The sequence below is a fragment of the Musca autumnalis genome, unplaced genomic scaffold (genome assembly GCF_047663935.1).
Source record: "Musca autumnalis isolate F117 unplaced genomic scaffold, ASM4766393v1 scaffold_5, whole genome shotgun sequence".
NCBI classification, from domain to species: Eukaryota; Metazoa; Arthropoda; class Insecta; order Diptera; family Muscidae; genus Musca; species Musca autumnalis.
Window position 1 is genome coordinate 17595493 of NW_027412088.1, and position 21921 is coordinate 17617413.

The 21921-nt window shown below is 36.3% G+C and overlaps 1 protein-coding gene across 2 annotated transcripts in view; it reads right to left on the minus strand.

The window, feature by feature from the left end:
* TppII (Tripeptidyl-peptidase II) overlaps window positions 1-21921 on the minus strand; it is a 342814-nt gene that overhangs the window by 17224 nt on the left and 303669 nt on the right. Inside the window, exons 16-17 of one of the 2 annotated variants that reach the window (XM_073991188.1) lie at window positions 11858-12080; window positions 4794-4913 (exon numbers count right to left, since the gene is read on the minus strand). In XM_073991188.1, the coding sequence (XP_073847289.1) occupies window positions 4896-4913; window positions 11858-12080 (241 nt within the window). In that variant the 3' untranslated portion in view covers window positions 4794-4895. Of the gene's footprint in view, window positions 1-4793; window positions 4914-11857; window positions 12081-21921 lie in introns of those variants that run through there. The other variant, XM_073991187.1, reaches the window with a different exon arrangement.

Consider the following 21921-nt stretch of genomic DNA (forward strand, 5'->3'; position numbering starts at 1 on the left):
AAAATCCATTCAATATTAGGCATAAAAACGCTATTCAGCCGGGCTGAATAGATGTTTTCGTATAGAAAACACTATTCAGCCGGGCTGAATAGATGTTTTCGTATAGAAAACACTATTCAGCCGGGCTGAATAGATGTTTTCGTATAGAAAACACTATTCAGCCGGGCTGAATAGATGTTTTCGTATAGAAAACACTATTCAGCCGGGCTGAATAGATGTTTTCGTATAGAAAACACTATTCAGCCGGGCTGAATAGATGTTTTCGTATAGAAAACACTATTCAGCCGGGCTGTATAGATGTTTTCGTATAGAAAACACTATTCAGCCGGGCTGAATAGATGTTTTCGTATAGAAAACACTATTCAGCCGGGCTGAATAGATGTTTTCGTATAGAAAACACTATTCAGCCGGGCTGAATAGATGTTTTCGTATAGAAAACACTATTCAGCCGGGCTGAATAGATGTTTTCGTATAGAAAACACTATTCAGCCGGGCTGAATAGATGTTTTCGTATAGAAAACACTATTCAGCCGGGCTGAATAGATGTTTTCGTATAGAAAACACTATTCAGCCGGGCTGAATAGATGTTTTCGTATAGAAAACACTATTCAGCCGGGCTGAATAGATGTTTTCGTATAGAAAACACTATTCAGCCGGGCTGAATAGATGTTTTCGTATAGAAAACACTATTCAGCCGGGCTGAATAGATGTTTTCGTATAGAAAACACTATTCAGCCGGGCTGAATAGATGTTTTCGTATAGAAAACACTATTCAGCCGGGCTGAATAGATGTTTTCGTATAGAAAACACTATTCAGCCGGGCTGAATAGATGTTTTCGTATAGAAAACACTATTCAGCCGGGCTGAATAGATGTTTTCGTATAGAAAACACTATTCAGCCGGGCTGAATAGATGTTTTCGTATAGAAAACACTATTCAGCCGGGCTGAATAGATGTTTTCGTATAGAAAACACTATTCAGCCGGGCTGAATAGATGTTTTCGTATAGAAAACACTATTCAGCCGGGCTGAATAGATGTTTTCGTATAGAAAACACTATTCAGCCGGGCTGAATAGATGTTTTCGTATAGAAAACACTATTCAGCCGGGCTGAATAGATGTTTTCGTATAGAAAACACTATTCAGCCGGGCTGAATAGATGTTTTCGTATAGAAAACACTATTCAGCCGGGCTGAATAGATGTTTTCGTATAGAAAACACTATTCAGCCGGGCTGAATAGATGTTTTCGTATAGAAAACACTATTCAGCCGGGCTGAATAGATGTTTTAGTATAGAAAACACTATTCAGCCGGGCTGAATAGATGTTTTAGTATAGAAAACACTATTCAGCCGGGCTGAATAGATGTTTTCGTATAGAAGACACTATTCAGCCTGGCTGAATAGATGTTTCCGCATAGAAAACACTATTCAGCCTGGCTGAATAGATGTTTCCGCATAGAAAACACTATTCAGCCTGGCTGAATAGATGTTTCCGCATAGAAAACACTATTCAGCCTGGCTGAATAGATGTTTCCGCATAGAAAACACTATTCAGCCTGGCTGAATAGATGTTTCCGCATAGAAAACACTATTCAGCCTGGCTGAATAGATGTTTCCGCATAGAAAACACTATTCAGCCTGGCTGAATAGATGTTTTCGCATAGAAAACACTATTCAGCCTGGCTGAATAGATGTTTTCGCATAGAAAACACTATTCAGCCTGGCTGAATAGATGTTTTCGCATAGAAAACACTATTCAGCCTGGCTGAATAGATGTTTTCGCATAGAAAACACTATTCAGCCTGGCTGAATAGATGTTTTCGCATAGAAAACACTATTCAGCCTGGCTGAATAGATGTTTTCGCATAGAAAACACTATTCAGCCTGGCTGAATAGATGTTTTCGCATAGAAAACACTATTCAGCCTGGCTGAATAGATGTTTTCGCATAGAAAACACTATTCAGCCTGGCTGAATAGATGTTTTCGCATAGAAAACACTATTCAGCCTGGCTGAATAGATGTTTTCGCATAGAAAACACTATTCAGCCTGGCTGAATAGATGTTTTCGCATAGAAAACACTATTCAGCCTGGCTGAATAGATGTTTTCGCATAGAAAACACTATTCAGCCTGGCTGAATAGATGTTTTCGCATAGAAAACACTATTCAGCCTGGCTGAATAGATGTTTTCGCATAGAAAACACTATTCAGCCTGGCTGAATAGATGTTTTCGCATAGAAAACACTATTCAGCCTGGCTGAATAGATGTTTTCGCATAGAAAACACTATTCAGCCTGGCTGAATAGATGTTTTCGCATAGAAAACACTATTCAGCCTGGCTGAATAGATGTTTTCGCATAGAAAACACTATTCAGCCTGGCTGAATAGATGTTTTCGCATAGAAAACACTATTCAGCCTGGCTGAATAGATGTTTTCGTATAGAAAACGCTATTCAGAAAACTCTATTCAGCCTGGCTGAATAGATGTTTTCGTATAGAAAACTCTATTCAGCCTGGCTGAATAGATGTTTTCGTATAGAAAACTCTATTCAGCCTGGCTGAATAGATGTTTTCGTATAGAAAACTCTATTCAGCCTGGCTGAATAGATGTTTTCGTATAGAAAACTCTATTCAGCCTGGCTGAATAGATGTTTTCGTATAGAAAACTCTATTCAGCCTGGCTGAATAGATGTTTTCGTATAGAAAACTCTATTCAGCCTGGCTGAATAGATGTTTTCGTATAGAAAACTCTATTCAGCCTGGCTGAATAGATGTTTTCGTATAGAAAACTCTATTCAGCCAGGCTGAATAGCGTTTTCTATGGGAAAACATCTATTCAGCCAGGCTGAATAGCGTTTTCTATGGGAAAACATCTATTCAGCCAGGCTGAATAGCGTTTTCTATGGGAAAACATCTATTCAGCCAGGCTGAATAGCGTTTTCTATGGGAAAACATCTATTCAGCCAGGCTGAATAGCGTTTTCTATGGGAAAACATCTATTCAGCCAGGCTGAATAGCGTTTTCTATGGGAAAACATCTATTCAGCCAGGCTGAATAGCGTTTTCTATGGGAAAACATCTATTCAGCCAGGCTGAATAGCGTTTTCTATGGGAAAACATCTATTCAGCCAGGCTGAATAGCGTTTTCTATGGGAAAACATCTATTCAGCCAGGCTGAATAGCGTTTTCTATGGGAAAACATCTATTCAGCCAGGCTGAATAGCGTTTTCTATGGGAAAACATCTATTCAGCCAGGCTGAATAGCGTTTTCTATGGGAAAACATCTATTCAGCCAGGCTGAATAGCGTTTTCTATGGGAAAACATCTATTCAGCCAGGCTGAATAGCGTTCTCTATGGGAAAACATCTATTCAGCCAGGCTGAATAGCGTTCTCTATGGGAAAACATCTATTCAGCCAGGCTGAATAGCGTTTTCTATGGGAAAACATCTATTCAGCCAGGCTGAATAGCGTTTTCTATGGGAAAACATCTATTCAGCCAGGCTGAATAGCGTTTTCTATGGGAAAACATCTATTCAGCCAGGCTGAATAGCGTTTTCTATGGGAAAACATCTATTCAGCCAGGCTGAATAGCGTTTTCTATGGGAAAACATCTATTCAGCCAGGCTGAATAGCGTTTTCTATGGGAATGAAAGGTATATTAGATTCGACTCTTCTCTTATTAAATATCATTTCTCAGTATTTTTGACGACATTGGCCAACTGTCCATTGCGGTTGGTATGGATGAATGAAATGTTGTAATACCAACAAAGTCGTGCAACAGTGTGTCTAATAATACAATTTACTGCTTACTACTACTTAGTTATTCTTCATTAGGAACTGTTTGATTCATTTCATGTTCCCTACTTGGTTTAGCTTCCATCTTTTCTTATATTGGCTTGACAACACCCCAGCCAGACTTAATTAATGGCGACGTTAAATTTATGTTGCTTGATTGCTTAATTTTCATATCGTTTTAATCTGCACGAGAGCGGCGGTGGTGGGTGGATGGAGCGCATCAGCACTTTTGGTCTAGACGTGATCTGTAATAGAATTTGTTTGTTGTCGTTGTAGCTACTAAAATGATTCCAAGTATTAATTTTCTGTTGGCAGTATAATTAAATTGCTTTTAAAACAAGTTAGCAAGGGAACAAAAACAAGAAGAAGAACGAAGTAATCTGATTTACCGAGTTCATATATCGTAATGCAAGGAGCTGCTAATGTACTCAAATTAGCAGAATGAATTCAATATCAGTTGGCTACGGCGACGAGTGAGTGGCATTTGAGGAAATGTGTGCATTGAAGAAATGTAATTGAAACCACATTTGTAAAGCAATTAAGTGGAGCTAATAATAGAAGAAAATCCGTGGCAGAAAATTAACATTAGGAGCATATGTTGATTTTGTCTCCTTATTTGCCACACCTTGAAAAAAATAACTGAAGTCTTATAGTTGTTGATTTTTTAAGGAATATTCCTTCAAAGATGTGAGCCACCGTGATGCAATGGTAAGCACGATTGTCCTTCACACAGAATGTCTGACTTGGATAATTCCAGCCTCTCTAGTCCCTTCGGGGACTAGGTAAACATATTAGTGTGTTTCTTGAGAGACTATGCAGTAGATCCATCCATAGAAATATATTTACTCTTAAAGTAGAACCAATATTTTAATTAGGATAATCAGGGGGTCAATGTCATAAACTTATGCTTGCAAGGAGAGCCTACATGTTAGCTCCATGATGACACCCAAGTAACTCATCAAATTTTCAAGTGCTTTAAAACCAAATCAAAAAATCTAAATTTTCCAATTTAATGTCACAATTTGGTAACAAACCGTTAGCATAGTTGCTGCTTTTTTTCAAATGAACCTTAAAATGGAAAGGGGAAACAACTTATTGTCTCAAACGGTTATACAAATCTATCAAAGAAACGTGCATTGTAAATCAATTCACAAGAAAATTTAAAAAAGTAAATTTAAATCCGTTAAGGATGTTAATTTTGTTAAATGTGGGTGTGTGAGTGTGGGTAATACTTAATAATAATAAACGTGTTGAGACAATACGTAAGAACACTTACGCAATAACATATTCAATACATGAATAATTTATAAAGTAAATGAATATTATACTCGTATAATAAACTCGATGTTTTCATAAGAAATTATGCCTGTGCCAATGAATAGGAAGAGAGGATAAGTAGATATGACGTGATATGGAGTGAATTTTTAATTTCTTAAATCAACAACACTCTGGATTTCCAGTATAAGGCAATATTTCGAAAGGAAAAAAAAAATTCTATAAGAAGTTCTTCTATAAAAGGTCTTCTAAAATATGACATCAATGTGTTCTTTAAATAAATTAATAAATTAATAAATAAATAAATAAATAAATAAATAAATAAATAAATAAATAAATAAATAAATAAATAAATAAATAAATAAATAAATAAATAAATAAATAAATAAATAAATAAATAAATAAATAAATAAATAAATAAATAAATAAATAAATAAATAAATAAATAAATAAATAAATAAATAAATAAATAAATAAATAAATAAATAAGAATCAGAATCAGAAAATGTTTAAAAACGTTTGAGAGTTATCTTGCACACTAGCCATTTAAGTATGTGCCGAGTTTTTTTTTTTGGTGCCTTTGGGACATTATCTCAGGAAGTATGGACTTACTCCGGAATAGGGACGCTGAAAACAAAAAATTCAAATACATCCGAGACGGGTCCTCTAACTGCACTTTTCCCCAAATTTTTCGAGGGAGGTACCCGATGGACGGTTCCGATATAGTCTATATGCCAATCTGATACATGACTGGATGAAATAATAAGATGTGCAAAGTTTGGACCAATCAGAAACTCATTGCGATAGTTATCTTACGGATTTGCCATTTTATTCGGTGCACTCAGAGCTTGGAGTTATAGGCCATTATCGCAGGAAGTATAGACTTGCCCTCCGAAAAAATATTTGCCATCGTAAAGGGGAAAGCAACGACAACATGCAGAAAAAAATTCAACTATCCGAATAAAGCTCTTAAACTTTTTTTTCGAATTTTGTGTGGAAGGAAACCACAGGGATGCAAGTTGGGACCAAATCGATTGCTTCCTTCACACCATTTTACAGAACAATTTTGGACTTTTGCAAGGCAGGTTTTCCAAGGAGTTGATCGATATGATCCATCTTAAAACTTCAACAAAGTTTGGGATAAATATTACGAAGTGCAAAAAAAAAGGTTCGAATCGGTTTGATCCGTTCGAGAGTTATCGTGCGCACCAGACAGACGAACGGACATGCCTAAATATCTCCAATGAAGTCTAAATTCAAAATTTCAGCCGTTTCAGTAGGATATTGAGGTAACAACCTTCACTTACTTTCACAGCCTTTAAGGTACCGAAAATCGGGAGGTACTGTTTTATGGGGGCTATATGAAGGCCTGAAGTTATATCGACATTTTTCAGGTGGAAAGTTTTGTACGCCCACGAAGACTAAATATCAAAATTCAGCCATTTCGGTATGATATTGAGGCTAAAATCTACAAAATACCAGTAATCGGGAGGTACCGCTCTATGGGGGCTATATGAAGGCGTGGAACTATGCCGACAAAATTCAGGTTAAAAATGTTGTACCCCCAACTAACATTAAATACCAAATTCCTGCCATTTTAGTGGGATATTAAGGCCACAACATTCAAAATACCGCAAATCGGAAGGTACCGTTCTATGGGGGTTATTTCAAAACTTGGGGCGATATAGCCCATTTGCAATACCAAACATCATAGGAGCAATATAAACTTTCTTACCAAATTACAAAGCTCTAAAAAAATCTACGTTCAGTGGTCTGAGAGTCCTTGATTTTTTTTTTTTAATCCACGTTCTGTGGTCTGATAGTCCTTGAAAACAATTGTTAAAAAAATACAAGTTCAATGGTCCGATAGTCCTTGAAAAAATTTGTTTAAAGAATCCTCGTTCAATAGCCCTTGAAATTTTTTTTTAAAAAATCCTTAAAAAAATTGTTTAAAAAATCAAAGTTAAGGGTCTGATAGCCCTCAAAAAAAAATTTAAAAAAAAATCACATTTAGTGGTCTGAGAGTCCTTGAAAAAATTTGTTTAAAAAATCCACGTTCAGTGCTCTGATAGTCCTTGAAGAAATTGTTTAAAAAATCTGCGTTCACGGGCCTGAGGGTCCTTGAAAAAATTGTTTAAAAATCCACGTTCAGTGGTCTGATAGTCCTTGAAAAAAAAATTGTTTAAAAATCCACGTTCAGTGGTCTGATAGTCCTTGAAAAAAAATTGTTTAAAAATCCACGTTCAGTGGTCTGATAGTCTTTGAAAAAATGTTTAAGAAATCCACGTTCATTGGTCTGATAGTCCTTGAAAAAAATTGTTTTAAAACTTGACGTTCAGTGGTCTGAGAGTCCTTGAAAAAAATTGTTTAAAAATCCACGTTCAGGGGTCTGAGAGTACTTGAAAATGATTATTTAAAAAGCAACGTTCGGTGGTCTGATAGTCCTTGAAAAAAATTATTTAAAAAATCCAAGTTCAATGGTCCGATAGTTATTGAAAAAAATTGTTTAAAAATCCACGTTCAGTGCTATGATAGTCCTTAAAAAATTGTTTAAAAAATCTACGTTCAGTGGCCTGAGGGTCCTTGAAAAAATTGTTTTAAAAATCCGCGTACCGTGGTCTGATAGTCCTTGAACAAATTATTTAAAAATCCACGTTCAGTGGTCTGAGAGTACTTGAAAATAATTGTTTAAATAAGGAAAGTTCGGTGGTTTGATAGTCCTTGAAAAAAAAAAAAATTATTTAAAAAATCCAAGTTCAATGGTCTGATAATCCTTGAAAAAATTTTTTAAAAATCCTCGTTCAATGGTCTGATAGTCCTTGAAAAAAATCCACGTACAGTGGTCTGATAGTCCTTGAAAAAATTGTTTAAAAAATCCACGAACAGCGGTCTGATAGTCCTTAAAAAAATTGTGTAAAACTCCACGCTCAGTGGTCTAAGAGCACTTGAAAATAATTGTTTAAAAAAGCAACGTTGGGTGGCCTGATAGTCCTTGAAAAAAATATTTTAAAAAAATCAAAGTTCAATGGTCCGATAGTCCTTGAAAAATTTTGTTTAAAAAATCCACGTTCAGTGGTATGATTGTTCTTTAAAAAATCTACGTTCAGTGGTCTGAGAATCCCTGACATTTTTATACCCTACCCCACTATGTGGTAAGGGGTATTATGTGTTAGTGCATTTGTATGTAACATACAAAAGGAAGCGAGATAGACCCATAGTTCCTTCTGGGGATATACATAGAATCACTTTCTGAGTCGATTTATGCATGTCCGTCCGTCCGTCCGTTCGTTCGCAACATACAGGTCGCATTTGTTGACCGATTTCGCTGAAAATACCATTTTTTTAGCCGTCGGAAGATCAAGTTCGAAGATGGGATATATCGGTCCACGTTTTGGTATAGCCCCCATATAACGGTACCCCCCGATTTACGGTATTTTGACGTTTTTAGCTACATTTTCAGACCGATTTAGCTATAACTTGACATTTAGGGTTCCTAAGTATCAATAAACTTATATAACAAAAGTTTTGGACATAGGTCCACGTTTTGGTATAGCCCCCATATAACGGTACCCCCCAATTTACGGTATTTTAACGTTTTTAGCCGATATAGCTATAATTCAACATTTAGGGTTCTTAAGTGTCAATAAACTTATATAACAAAAGTTGTGGACATAGGTCCCCGTTTTGGTATAGCCCCCATATAACGGTACCCTCCGATTTGCGGTATTTTGACGTTTTTAGCTACATTTTCAGACCGATGTAGCAATAATTTAACATTTAGGGTTCTTAAGTGTCAATAAACTTATATAACAAAAGTTGTGGACATAGGTCCACGTTTTGGTATTGCCCCCATATAACGGTACCCTCCGATTTGTGGTATTTTGAGGTTTTTAGCTCCATTTTTAGACCGATGTAGCTATAATTTGACATTTAGGGTTCTTAAATGTCAATAAACTTATATAACAAACGTTGTGGACATATGTCCACATTTCGGTATAGCCCCCATATAACGGTACCCCCCGAGTTATGGTATTTTGACAGTTTTAGCTACATTTTCAGACCGATTTAGCTATATTTTGACACTTAGGGTTCTTAAGTGTCAATAAACTTATATAACAAAACTTGTGGACATAGGTCCACATTTCGGTATAGCCCCCATATAACGGTACCCCCGATTTGCGGTGTTTTGACGTTTGTAGCTACATTTTCAGACCGATGTTGCTATAATTTGACATTTAAAGATCTTAAATGTCAATAAACTTATATGACAAAACTTGTGGACATAGGTCCACGTTTTGGTATAGCCCCCATATAACGGTTCATTTAAGTTCATATTTTCGTATAGCCCAGATACCTCCGAACTAGCTGTTAATGACATTGAAGTTCCCACGTTATGTACCGATTTTCGATATTTTGAAGATTCTAGCTAAATTTTTTAACCGAATTAGGAGTTATTTGACATTAAAGGCTCCCATCAAAAACTGTGAACATAGGCCCATGTTTTATATAACCCCTATATAACAGTACCTCCCAATTTTTAGCCCACCAAAAATTGTCAACATACATAGTTAGATATAAGCACCATAAAAAGGGGCCTCCCGAATGAAGCATAAATGTACATAAACATTATCTGACATTTTAACGTACCCACTTAAAGTTGGGGACAGCAATGAAAAGTAATTATTCCATTTTAGTTCAGAATATTTTATGGTGGAGGGTATGAAAAGTTCGGCCCGGCCGAACTTAATGCTTTTTTACTTGTTTTTTTTTTTTTTTAAATCCAAGTTTAATTTGTATAAAAAATCCACGTTCTGTGGTCTGGTAGTCCTTGAAAACAATTGTTTAAAAAATCCTCGTTTTATCGGACCAAAAAAATTGTTTAAAAAATCCAAGTTCAATTGTCCGATAGTCCTTGCCAAAAATTGTTTAAAAATCCACGTTCAGTGGTCTGATAGTCCTTGACAAAATTTTTTTAAAAATCCACGTTAAGTGGTCTTCTATATAATAATAATTGTTCCACAAACATCCCATACGGAACACGAGAGACTTCTCTCATATCAATAAGTGCACCACGATTCATATTAGCTCAATTATATGGGACCTACTGTTTATTGCTGAGTCCGAACGGCGTGTCTTAGGACACCACGTGTAGAGAAGTTTTACATGGCTGAAACACTCAGGAAATGTCGCCAACATTACTGAGGGCTATTTTGCCACCGTTGACATTTTTGATGTTGCCTGTCCTGGGAACCGAACCCACGACCTTCAAGGCGGGAGTGCATACCATTGCACCACGGTGTCACACTGTGGTCTGCTAGAGCTTGAAACATTTTTTTTTTAATCCACGTTCAGTGGTCTGATAATCCTTGAAAAAAATTGTTTAACAAATCCAAGTTCAATGGTCCGATAGTCCTTGAAAAAACTTGTTTAAAAAAACCACGTCCAGTGGTCTGGTAGTCCTTGAAAAGAATTGTTTAAAAAATACACGTTTAGTGGTCTGATAGTCCTTGAAAAAATTGTTTACAAAATCCAAGGTCAACGGTGTGATAGTCCTTGAAAAAATTTTGTTTAAAAGATCTATGTTCAGTGGTCTGATAGCCCTTAAAAAAATTAAAAAATACACCTTCAGTGGTCTAAGAGTCCTTTAAAAAAATTATTTAAAAAATCCACGTTCACGTTCAGCGGTCCTTGAAAACAATTGTTTAAGAAATCCATGTTCATTGGTCTGATAGTCCTTGAAAAAATTTGTTTAAAAATTCACGTTCTTCGGTCTGATAACAAAATTGTTTAAAAAATCCAAGTTCAGTGGTCTGATAGTCCTTGAAAAATTTTTTTCTACAAAATCAACAGTCCTCTGCCTTTGGTAAGGAGACCTCTCCTCCTTCTTCTCCGAAAAAAATTATACAAAATTTGAAATGAATGTAATTGCTTGTTTAGGAGAGATATTGTAAATAATTAAAATATTGCTTGTTACATAAAATGTGAAATATATTTTCTTTGTTGCAAGGTCAAATCCATAAGCCCTTGAACTTTTTTTTTTTAAAAATTGGCCTAATTGACTTTTAAATTGAAGCTTCCAAAAATAAATGTCAACACTAAAGCTCTTCAGACATGTTTGTCTGTGTTTTTTGTTACTCAAAATAATTGTTTAGAAATTTGAGAATGCGTAGCGTAAATATTTATGATGAGAAAATAACATTCTCTACTTAGCAAATATTTTCAATAAAATTGAAAGAAGAATGAAAGGACATAAGTAGGAGGTCCTATTTCAAGTTGTGCATTTTGCCTTAGGTATTGTATACTTTGCAATTGGCATTGAAAACATCTTAGAAGTATACTTAAGAATGGGAATTTTCTTTTGAAATTTAATAATAATAGAAAAATAAAGTAAATAGAAAAAATAAATGTCTTTGCGACGAACGCAATTATTTCAAACTCAGAGCAATTCGAAAAATTCCTTTGAATGTCTATATCACGAAATGAATTGGAATTGAGTAACTTAAGTAAATACTTGGCCTTGCTCCCTTAATGGGGTTATTGCTGCATAATTTTTTTGGGAATAATTTCGCTCATAAATATTTTTAATTAAAATTCAAAAATGCTAATCTAAGCCATTTACATCGTTAGCAATAACTTTTGATTGCCAGTGTATTTGCCCTTAATGGCCAGCCAGCAAAACATGGCCGAGTTATGCTTGCAGAAGGAGTTTATGTCGAGTTGCTATTTTAGCCATTAAAGCCTTTGCGATTTGCAACAAAAGCACAGCCATACAAATACACATAAATACCCACTTAATCTTGTTCACGAACATACGCACTACAACTACAACAACAATCTGCATACATACCTTTGAATCGCCAGCATCCACAAATTTAATGATTTCAGTGTATATATTATCGATATCTTCCAAGCGATCTTTCACATTGTTATCCAGAACACATAATTTAGCCACAGCAATGCCCTTTTTGCTCAAAGCTTCCAATAGATTTTTCTTTTGGTTATCCATTTGACTGCAGGTGCAGCAACAGCAGGCGATGGATGTTTGCCACGGCCATAACCAAAAAAAAAAAAAAAGAAATTCCGTTCATGTCCAGGCCAAATGAAATATGGAACAAGTCGTTGTAAGATAAAAAAAGCCACATAAAAGGGAAATAAGAGAAGAGACAAAGTATTAAACCGCAAATAAATGAAAAATTCAAATAAAGCGTGAGCCAAAGACACTGAGTGAGTGAATAAGAATGGCGCTTACGCGCTTGGTTAGAGTCAATTTAGAAGTTCATTATTTTTAAATCGTGAACAATATATATTTTTTTCGTTCGGTGAACAACGAGCGTTTTTTCTTTCGTTTGCCATTTTGTGGTAACATCCAATCATTCTTTATTCTTTTTGCACGGTGCGGTGCAGTTTAGGGTTGTCGTTACATTAATAAAAAAAGAAATGAAAGCGACCAAATTATTCAGAAGCAATAATTTAGACGACCAATGTGGTCATCTACTCTACATGAGACAACCATCTACTCTACAGTAGACGCCCATTGTGGTCATCTGCACTACAGTAGAAGACCAATGTGGTCATCTGCTCTATAGTAGACGACCACTGTGGTCATCTGCACTACAAAAGACGACCAATGTGGTAATCTACTATACAGTAGACGACCAATGTGGTCATCTACACTACAGTAGACGACCAATGTGGTCATCTACTCTACAGTAGACGACCAATGTGGTCATCTACTCTACAGTAGACGACCAATGTGGTCATCTACTCTACAGTAGACGACCAATGTGGTCATCTACTCTACAGTAGACGACCAATGTGGTCATCTACTCTACAGTAGACGACCAATGTGGTCATCTACTCTACAGTAGACGACCAATGTGGTCATCTACTCTAAAGTAGACGACCAATGTGGTCAGCTGCTCCACAGTAGACGACCAATATGATCATCTGCTCTACAGTAGACGACCAATGTGGTCACCTACTCTACAGTAGACGACGAATGTGGTAATCTACTCTACCGTAGACGACCAATATAGTCATCTTCTCTACAGTAGACGACCAATGTGGTCACCTACTCTACAGTAGACGACCAACGTAGTCATCTACTCTACCAATGTGGTCACCTACTCTACAGTAGACGACCAACGTGGTCATCTCCTCTACGGTTGACGACCTATGAAAAGACCCCATAGACTTCTATGAGAAGAACTTATGGTCTTTTAGGAAAATGTAGTCATCTGTACCCCTCTTACTCTTTCCTTTTTTTGGTCAATAATTTCTATGAATATCTTCAAAGAAGCAACCCTGTTTAGCTGCTAGGGTTTGTGGTCTCAACATTTTTTTGGCTATATAAAAAATTACACAGCATTGCAGCGACACAAAACATGGAAGAGATTTCTATCACGCCCGAACTCCTTCCCCCCTCGTAACCTGTTGTAATTGGCTAAATGCTTGTTGCTGTTTGTAATATAAACGAAAGGATATTGCGGGTAGAGGTATCTATCTATATGTATATGTGAGAGTATGTTGTTCCTGGAGGAACAGCAGATATTTGTGTGTATGTACGCTGCTGCCATTGAAATGCCAGGGGGCAACCAGGTGATGGAAAATATTCCGGAACATTTTCTGGGTGATTTTAAGTGTTAAAGTTTCGGTTTGTGTTTAATTTTTCCGTTGCTATAAAATTTATGGTTTTTATGGCTAGGCAAAACAGAAAAAAGAACTTTTATGTTAAACATTTTTGGGGAAATTTATTGAAAGAGAGAAAAAAACAATCATTGTAATTATCTGGCTTTTATGAAGTCAGCAGCTTTCAAAGTGTTTTTTTTTTTTTAATGCAAAACATAAAAGGCCATTATGGTTAGGTTAGTAGTTTTAGGAGAATTTATTACCCATTGGTTAGCAATGCAGCAATGATGGTTCTGCACTAAAATATCATCATTAAATGATAACTCTCTGGCTTAGTTGGGGTTTAAGTTTATCCGAATATAAAGTAACACAAAAAATGTCATAAGATTAGACGGGGTTATTGCTAATGGAGGCAGGGAAAATTGTTTTAGAACGCATTAATGTGTGTGCTTTTTAATCTGCACGGATGATCATAAAAAAAGTATGCGACGTTTGTTCAATGTTGCTTCTGTAGACTCTTTCTGAACGAAAGGGTGCATCTATAGACCCTTTCTGAAAGAAAGGGTGCTTCTATAGACCCTTTCTGAAAAAAGGGTGCTTCTAGGACACATTCTGAAAGAAAGGGACCCTTTCTGAGAGAAAAGGTGCTTCTATAGACCCTTTCTGAAAGAAAGGGTGATTCTAGGGACCCTTTCTTAAAGGAAAGGGTGCTTTTAGGTACCCTTTCTGAAAGAAATTGTGCTTCTATAGACTTTTTCCGAAAGCATGGGTGCTTCTATAGACTCTTTCTGAAAGAAAGAGTGCTTCTATAGACCCTTTCTGAAAGGAAGAGTGCTTCTTTACACCCTTTAGACCCTTTCTAAAAGAAAGGGTGCTTCTTTACACCCTTTAGACCCTTTCTGAAAGAAAGTGTGCTTCTTTACACCCTTTAGACCCTTTCTGAAAGAAAAAGTGCTTCTTTACACCCTTTAGACACTTTCTAAAAGAAAGGGTGCTTCTATAGACCCTTCCTGAAAGAAAGGGTGCTTCTATAGACCCTTCCTAAAAGAAAGGGTGCTTCTATAGACCCTTCCTGAATGAAGGGGGTCTTCTATAGATCCTTTCTGAAAGAAAGTGTGCTTCTGTAGACCTTTTCTGAAAGAAAGGGTTCTTCTATACACCTTTTCTGAAAGAAAGGGTTCTTCTATACACCTTTTCTGAATGAAAGGAGGCCTTTATAGACCCTTTCTGAAAGAAAGAGTGCTTCTATAGACCCTTTCTAAAAGAAAGGGTGCTTCTATAGACCCTTTCTAAAAGAAAGTGTGCTTCTGTAGACCTTTTCTGAAAGAAAGGGTTCTTCTATACACCTTTTCTGAAAGAAAGGGTTCTTCTATACACCTTTTCTGAATGAAAGGAGGCTTTTATAGACCCTTTCTGAAAGAAAGAGTGCTTCTATAGACCCTTTCTAAAAGAAAGGGTGCTTCTATAGACCCTTTCCGAAAGAAAGGGTGCTTCTATAGACCCTTTCTAAAAGAAAGGCTGCTTCTATAGACCCTTTCTAAAAGAAAGGCTGCTTCTATAGACCCTTTCTAAAAGAAAGGGTGCTTCTATATACCCTTTCTAAAAGAAAGGGTGCTTCTATATACCCTTTCTAAAAGAAAGGGTGCTTCTATAGACCCTTTCTAAAAGAAAGGGTGCTTCTATAGACCCTTTCTAAAAGAAAGGGTGCTTCTATAGACCCTTTCTAAAAGAAAGGGTGCTTCTATAGACCCTTTCTAAAAGAAAGGGTGCTTCTATAGACCCTTTCTAAAAGAAAGGGTGCTTCTATAGACCCTTTCTAAAAGAAAGGGTGCTTCTATAGACCCTTTCTAAAAGAAAGGCTGCTTCTATAGACCCTTTCTAAAAGAAAGGGTGCTTCTATAGACCCTTTCTAAAAGAAAGGCTGCTTCTATAGACCCTTTCTAAAAGAAAGGGTGCTTCTATAGACCCTTTCTAAAAGAAAGGCTGCTTCTATAGACCCTTTCTAAAAGAAAGGCTGCTTCTATAGACCCTTTCTAAAAGAAAGGGTGCTTCTATAGACCCTTTCTAAAAGAAAGGGTGCTTCTATAGACCCTTTCTAAAAGAAAGGGTGCTTCTATAGACCCTTTCTAAAAGAAAGGCTGCTTCTATAGACCCTTTCTAAAAGAAAGGGTGCTTCTATAAACCCTTTCTAAAAGAAAGGCTGCTTCTATAGACCCTTTCTAAAAGAAAGGGTGCTTCTATAGACCCTTTCTAAAAGAAAGGCTGCTTCTATAGACCCTTTCTAAAAGAAAGGCTGCTTCTATAGACCCTTTCTAAAAGAAAGGGTGCTTCTATAGACCCTTTCTAAAAGAAAGGGTGCTTCTATAGACCCTTTCTAAAAGAAAGGGTGCTTCTATAGACCCTTTCTAAAAGAAAGGGTGCTTCTATAGACCCTTTCTAAAAGAAAGGCTGCTTCTATAGACCCTTTCTAAAAGAAAGGGTGCTTCTATATACCCTTTCTAAAAGAAAGGCTGCTTCTATAGACCCTTTCTAAAAGAAAGGCTGCTTCTATAGACCCTTTCTAAAAGAAAGGGTGCTTCTATAGACCCTTTCTAAAAGAAAGGCTGCTTCTATAGACCCTTTCTAAAAGAAAGGGTGCTTCTATAGACCCTTTCTAAAAGAAAGGGTGCTTCTATAGACCCTTTCTAAAAGAAAGGGTGCTTCTATAGACCCTTTCTAAAAGAAAGGGTGCTTCTATAGACCCTTTCTAAAAGAAAGGCTGCTTCTATAGACCCTTTCTAAAAGAAAGGGTGCTTCTATAGACCCTTTCTAAAAGAAAGGGTGCTTCTATAGACCCTTTCTAAAAGAAAGGCTGCTTCTATAGACCCTTTCTAAAAGAAAGGGTGCTTCTATAGACCCTTTCTAAAAGAAAGGGTGCTTCTATAGACCCTTTCTAAAAGAAAGGGTGCTTCTATAGACCCTTTCTAAAAGATAGGGTGCTTCTATAGACCCTTTCTAAAAGAAAGGGTGCTTCTATAGACCCTTTCTAAAAGAAAGGGTGCTTCTATAGACCCTTTCTAAAAGAAAGGGTGCTTCTATAGACCCTTTCTAAAAGATAGGGTGCTTCTATAGACCCTTTCTAAAAGAAAGGGTGCTTCTATAGACCCTTCCTGAAAGAAAGGGTGCTTCTATAGACCCTTCCTAAAAGAAAGGGTGCTTCTATAGACCCTTCCTGAATGAAGGGGGTCTTCTATAGACCCTTTCTAAAAGAAAGGGTGCTTCTATAGACCCTTTCCGAAAGAAAGGCTGCTTCTATAGACCCTTTCCGAAAGAAAGGCTGCTTCTATAGACCCTTTTCGAAAAAAAGGGTGCTTCCTAGACCCTTGCCGAAAGAAAGGGTGCTTCTATAGACCCTTTCCGAAAGAAATGGTGCTTCTATAGACCCTTTCCGAAAGAAAGGGTGCTTCTATAGACCCTTTCTAAAACAAAGGGTGCTTCTATAGACTCTTTCTAAAACAAAGGGTGCTTCTATAGACCCTTTCTAAAAGAAAGGGTGCTTCTATAGACCCTTTCTAAAAAAAAGGGTGCTTCTATAGACCATTTCTAAAAGAAAGGGTGCTTCTATAGACCCTTTCTAAAAGAAAGGGTGCTTCTATAGACCCTTTCTAAAAGAAAGGGTGCTTCTATAGACCCTTTATAAAAGAAAGGGTGCTTCTATAGACCCTTTCTAAAAGAAAGGGTGCTTCTATAGACCCTTTCTAAAAGAAAGGGTGCTTCTATAGATCCTTTCTTAAAGAAAGGGTGCTTCTATAGATCCTTTCTTAAAGAAAGGGTGCTTCTATAGATCCTTTCTTAAAGAAAGGGTGCTTCTATAGATCCTTTCTTAAAGAAAGGGTGCTTCTATAGACCCTTTCCGAAAGAAAAGATGCTTCTATAAACCCTTTCCGAAAGAAAGGGTGCTTCTATAGAACCTTTCCGAAAGAAAGGGTGCTTCTATAGACCCTTTCCGAAAGAAAGGGTGCTTCTATAGACCCTTTCCGAAAGAAAGGGTGCTTGTATAGATCCTTTCTGAAAGAAAGGGTGCTTCTTTAGACCCTTTATCAAAGAAAGTGTGCTTCTGTAGATCCTTTCTGATAGAAAGGGTGCTTCTATAGATCCTTTCTGAAAGAAAGGGTGCTTCTACAGATCCTTTCTGAAAGAAACGGTGCTTCTACAGATCCTTTCTAAAAGAATGGGTGCTTCTATAGACCCTTTCTAAAAGAAAGGGTGCTTCTATAGACCCTTCCTGAAAGAAAGTGTGCTTCTATAGAGCCTTTCTGATAGAAAGGGTGCTTCTATATATTCTATTATTATTTTTTTTATTATTATTATTTATTATTATAATATTTTATTATAATTTTATTAATGTTATTTTTATTTTCCTCAATTTTCCTAAATTGTACCCCTTCTATATCATCATTGATGAAAAATCCCCTTATCAAAGCAATACATTTGAAAGTCATTTAATTTAAATTAAATCAAATCAAAGGACCACAATACAAAATTCCAAATCCTGAAAATTCTGATTGTAAACAATCTAATTAAGTCAATGCAGAGAATAAATATCTCAATAAAATATTAATGGCTTACGTGGTCAGTTGACATGATTACTGGTGGGTCGAATCCGATTGACAAAGGCTTCACTGGCACTAGCACTTGCAGGACATTAAATATCGATTTCGTTTATTAATCAATTAATGTCAGTCATTTAAAGGCAAAACACAAATAAACTCTTACACATACCCTCCTCACACACACTCTCGCACAAATTGTGGGAGTTACATCATTATGTGGAAGAAAACCATTGAGCCAACCAGCCAGTGAACAATTTATCCTAATGACTTTAGTTAAATATGTAACGAGTTCTGGCAGTCAGACGATGAGCAGGGCAAAGCTGTTATTGTTGAGTGAAAGGTTCACATCAATATGTGGCACCACACAGCAACAACAACCGACAAAATAACACCCAAAAATAGCCTCAAGATGTCTACTCTTTTTAAATACACAGGAAGGAAAGCCATGGCTGTTTGGCCTTAAGGGGAATTTAAAAATATACAACAACAAAACATCAGAAGAAGCAGATGAAAAAAATGGCAAGCTCATAATGGCTTTTTTCCACTGCGGACGTTTTTTATTTGTGCCTCTTCCCCCTACCCAACCAACCCCAAGTCACTGTTTGGCGATCAAGGCCATCATCATATGGCTGAAGTAAAGAAAAAAAAACAGCTCGCATGGAAAAGTCAATGTTTGACAGTTAAAAAGTTACAAAAGATGCTTGAAGTAATGGACGGAAGCAATTAAGAAGGGTAAGCGGCGAACGTTAAAAGTCATTTGCATTGGGGCTATTTTTTGCCCCAAAACGTAACGTTTATTGATAATTTATAAAGTCCATGAAATTGTCGGCTTTTAAAGAGGGGAGAAATGGCCAATTCACTGTCATTTTAAGTAGGTAATTTGCCAAAAATGGAGCTGCCTTTGTTATGTTTATTGCCATCAAAAGGAATTGAGGTGTCAATCTTAAAAAGAGGGTGACTGCCATTCTATTGTTTTGCTTAGAATCCCTTAAAGTAATTTAAAGGTTTTACAATGTTTGTCGCCATTTGTGTTTGAAAGGCTTTGCCGGCAATGTCCTTTTTTGCTGTCTGAGAAAACATATTCAAAATTTTACACGTGTCAATATGTTGTCACTTTTTTGTGTTGGTTTGAAAATGGCCCAGCAGTTTGTCATTAGAAAATGCTTTGCTCATTGTTTATTTTGCAAAGGAAAAAACTTCAATATGAATGACGCATTTATGCAAAAGAGGGGAAAAAACTCGGTTTTTTAGCAAACACAACTTTTTCTTAGTTTGAGCTATTTATGCAACATACGTCGTTGTTGCTTTGTCCACATAGTCCAACAAGCTGATGTTGTTGACTGTTATTGTTGCCGTATACATTATATAAATATAAAATAGACACAAAGAAACGCACACGCACGCATCCATAGGCATCGACATAGAAGAATATGGAACAACATTTAAATAAAATTTAGTTAGAAAAGTTGACCCTTGATTTAAATGCCAAATGTGCTCCTTTGCATAATGTTTTTGTTGTTGTTGGTTTTGTTGTGAATAATTTTAATTAAGTTTAACAATTTAAATCTTTATGGTTTCGTTTGGACAACAAAAAACTAATTTAAACAAGCAGAGGGTAATTATGAGTTTTAAAAACTAATTTTGTTGGACACGTTTTTGCCATCACACTTTTGCCTTCGTTATGTAAAGGATGGATGTCCATTTAAGGTATACATATATAACACATATTAGAAAATATAACTATGTATCATTGGGTTAATAAGTTTATCATACACATGTACTGTTTAGTTGGTTGATGACCAAGTTGGCTAAACATATGCTGACGCATTTAGGCTCAGGGATATTAAAATGTGGGGCGAGTTGCGTTTTGGACAAGGTTCTATTCACTACAAAGCACTAAGTAAATTTTTAATTTTTTTTTTTTTTAAATTTGTAAAGAAACATGTAAATTATTGTAGAAAGTATTTCAGAGGATATAATTTAACTACATCTGCATATTGTCCAAAATATTTGAAAATATAAAAACTATGAACAATTTATACTTCTTATACCCTCCACCATAGGATGGGGGTATATTAAGTTTGTCTCTACGTTTGTAACTACTCGAAATAATCATTGTAGACCCCACAAAGTATATATATTCTTGATCAGCGTGCAATTCTACATCGATATAGCCATGTCCGTCCGTCTGTCCGTCTGTGGAAATCACTCTAGCGTCCGAACGGGTTGATGTAGGTTGATGAAATTTTGGGAAAATATGTTATATTTACGTAGGACTTTTGGTATTGAAAGCGGGCTATGTAGGTCCACGCTTTCGTATAGCCCCCATACAAAATGACGCGTGACGCGTCGTCGTTTTAAGGAATTTTTAAGATATTTGGCCCATTTTACCACCGAATTGGTTGTAATTTGGTACTTTGTGTCTCCAGAGGCCAAAAAATATTCCTACCAAAGTTGGGTTATATAGGTCCACGTTTTGCTATAGCCCCATATAAGGCCCCATATAAAGTACGCGTCATTTTAACATATTTTGAATGTATTAGACCCATTTAACCACAGAATTGGTTGTAATTTGGTATTTTGTGTCTTCAGAGGCCAGAAAACATTCTTATCAAAGTTGGGTTATATAGGTCCACGTTTTGGTATAGTCCCCACATAAGACCCCTTATAAAGTACGCGTCATTTTAATATATTTTGAATGTATTAGACCCATTTGACCAAAGAATCGGTTGTAACTTTGTATTTTGTATTTCCAGAGGCTAAGAAACATTTCTACCATAAAATGCTTATATAGGTCCACGTGTTGATATAGCCCCCATAATACAATATCTCCCGATTTTCGATATTTTGAACGTTTTAGCCTCATTATCACACCGAGATGGCTGAAATTTGGGTTTTAGTCTTCTTTAGGCGTATACAACTCTCCCCCAGAAATTTGTAGGTATAGGTCCACGCCATCATATAGCCCCCATAGAACGGTACCTTCCGAATTTCGGTATTTTGAAGGTTGTGGCCACATTAATCCACCGAAATGGCTGAAATTTCTGGTGGAGGGTATAAAAAGTTCGGCCCGACCGAACTTAACGCTTTTCTTACTTGTTAAATATTTAAATATACTGACAGTAGTGTTTCTGACTAAAAGCAATACGCATATTTGTGTTTATTGGACGTTTTTGGCAGATACCGTGCAACACTATGGCTTATGAATAATATGTAGAAAAACATTTTTTGTTATTTTTGGTCTTTGAACATTTTATTAAGAGTAATTCAGCAATAAAAGACAAAATCGTTGCTTTAGAGGTTATGACCGCTTACAAATTTTACAAAAACGAAAAATTTGTATTTGTTCATTTTAAAGTATAGGAGGAATAGAATATGTTGCAAAAATGTCGAGCCAATCGGAAAACAATTAGCTGAGATATGAGCGTTAGAAAGAGAAATTTCATTGTGATTTGTATGTAACATCGAAGTTTAAAACGCGGTTTTCTCGAAATGGCATTTTTAAATGCGGTACCCACTGTAGCTTAAAAACTGATGATCCGATCTTCGTATGTTTTTGTAAGGTTATTATACATATAAAAAGCTTCTACTTAAGCGAGAGACTTAAAAAAAAATTAACGGATTTATGGCG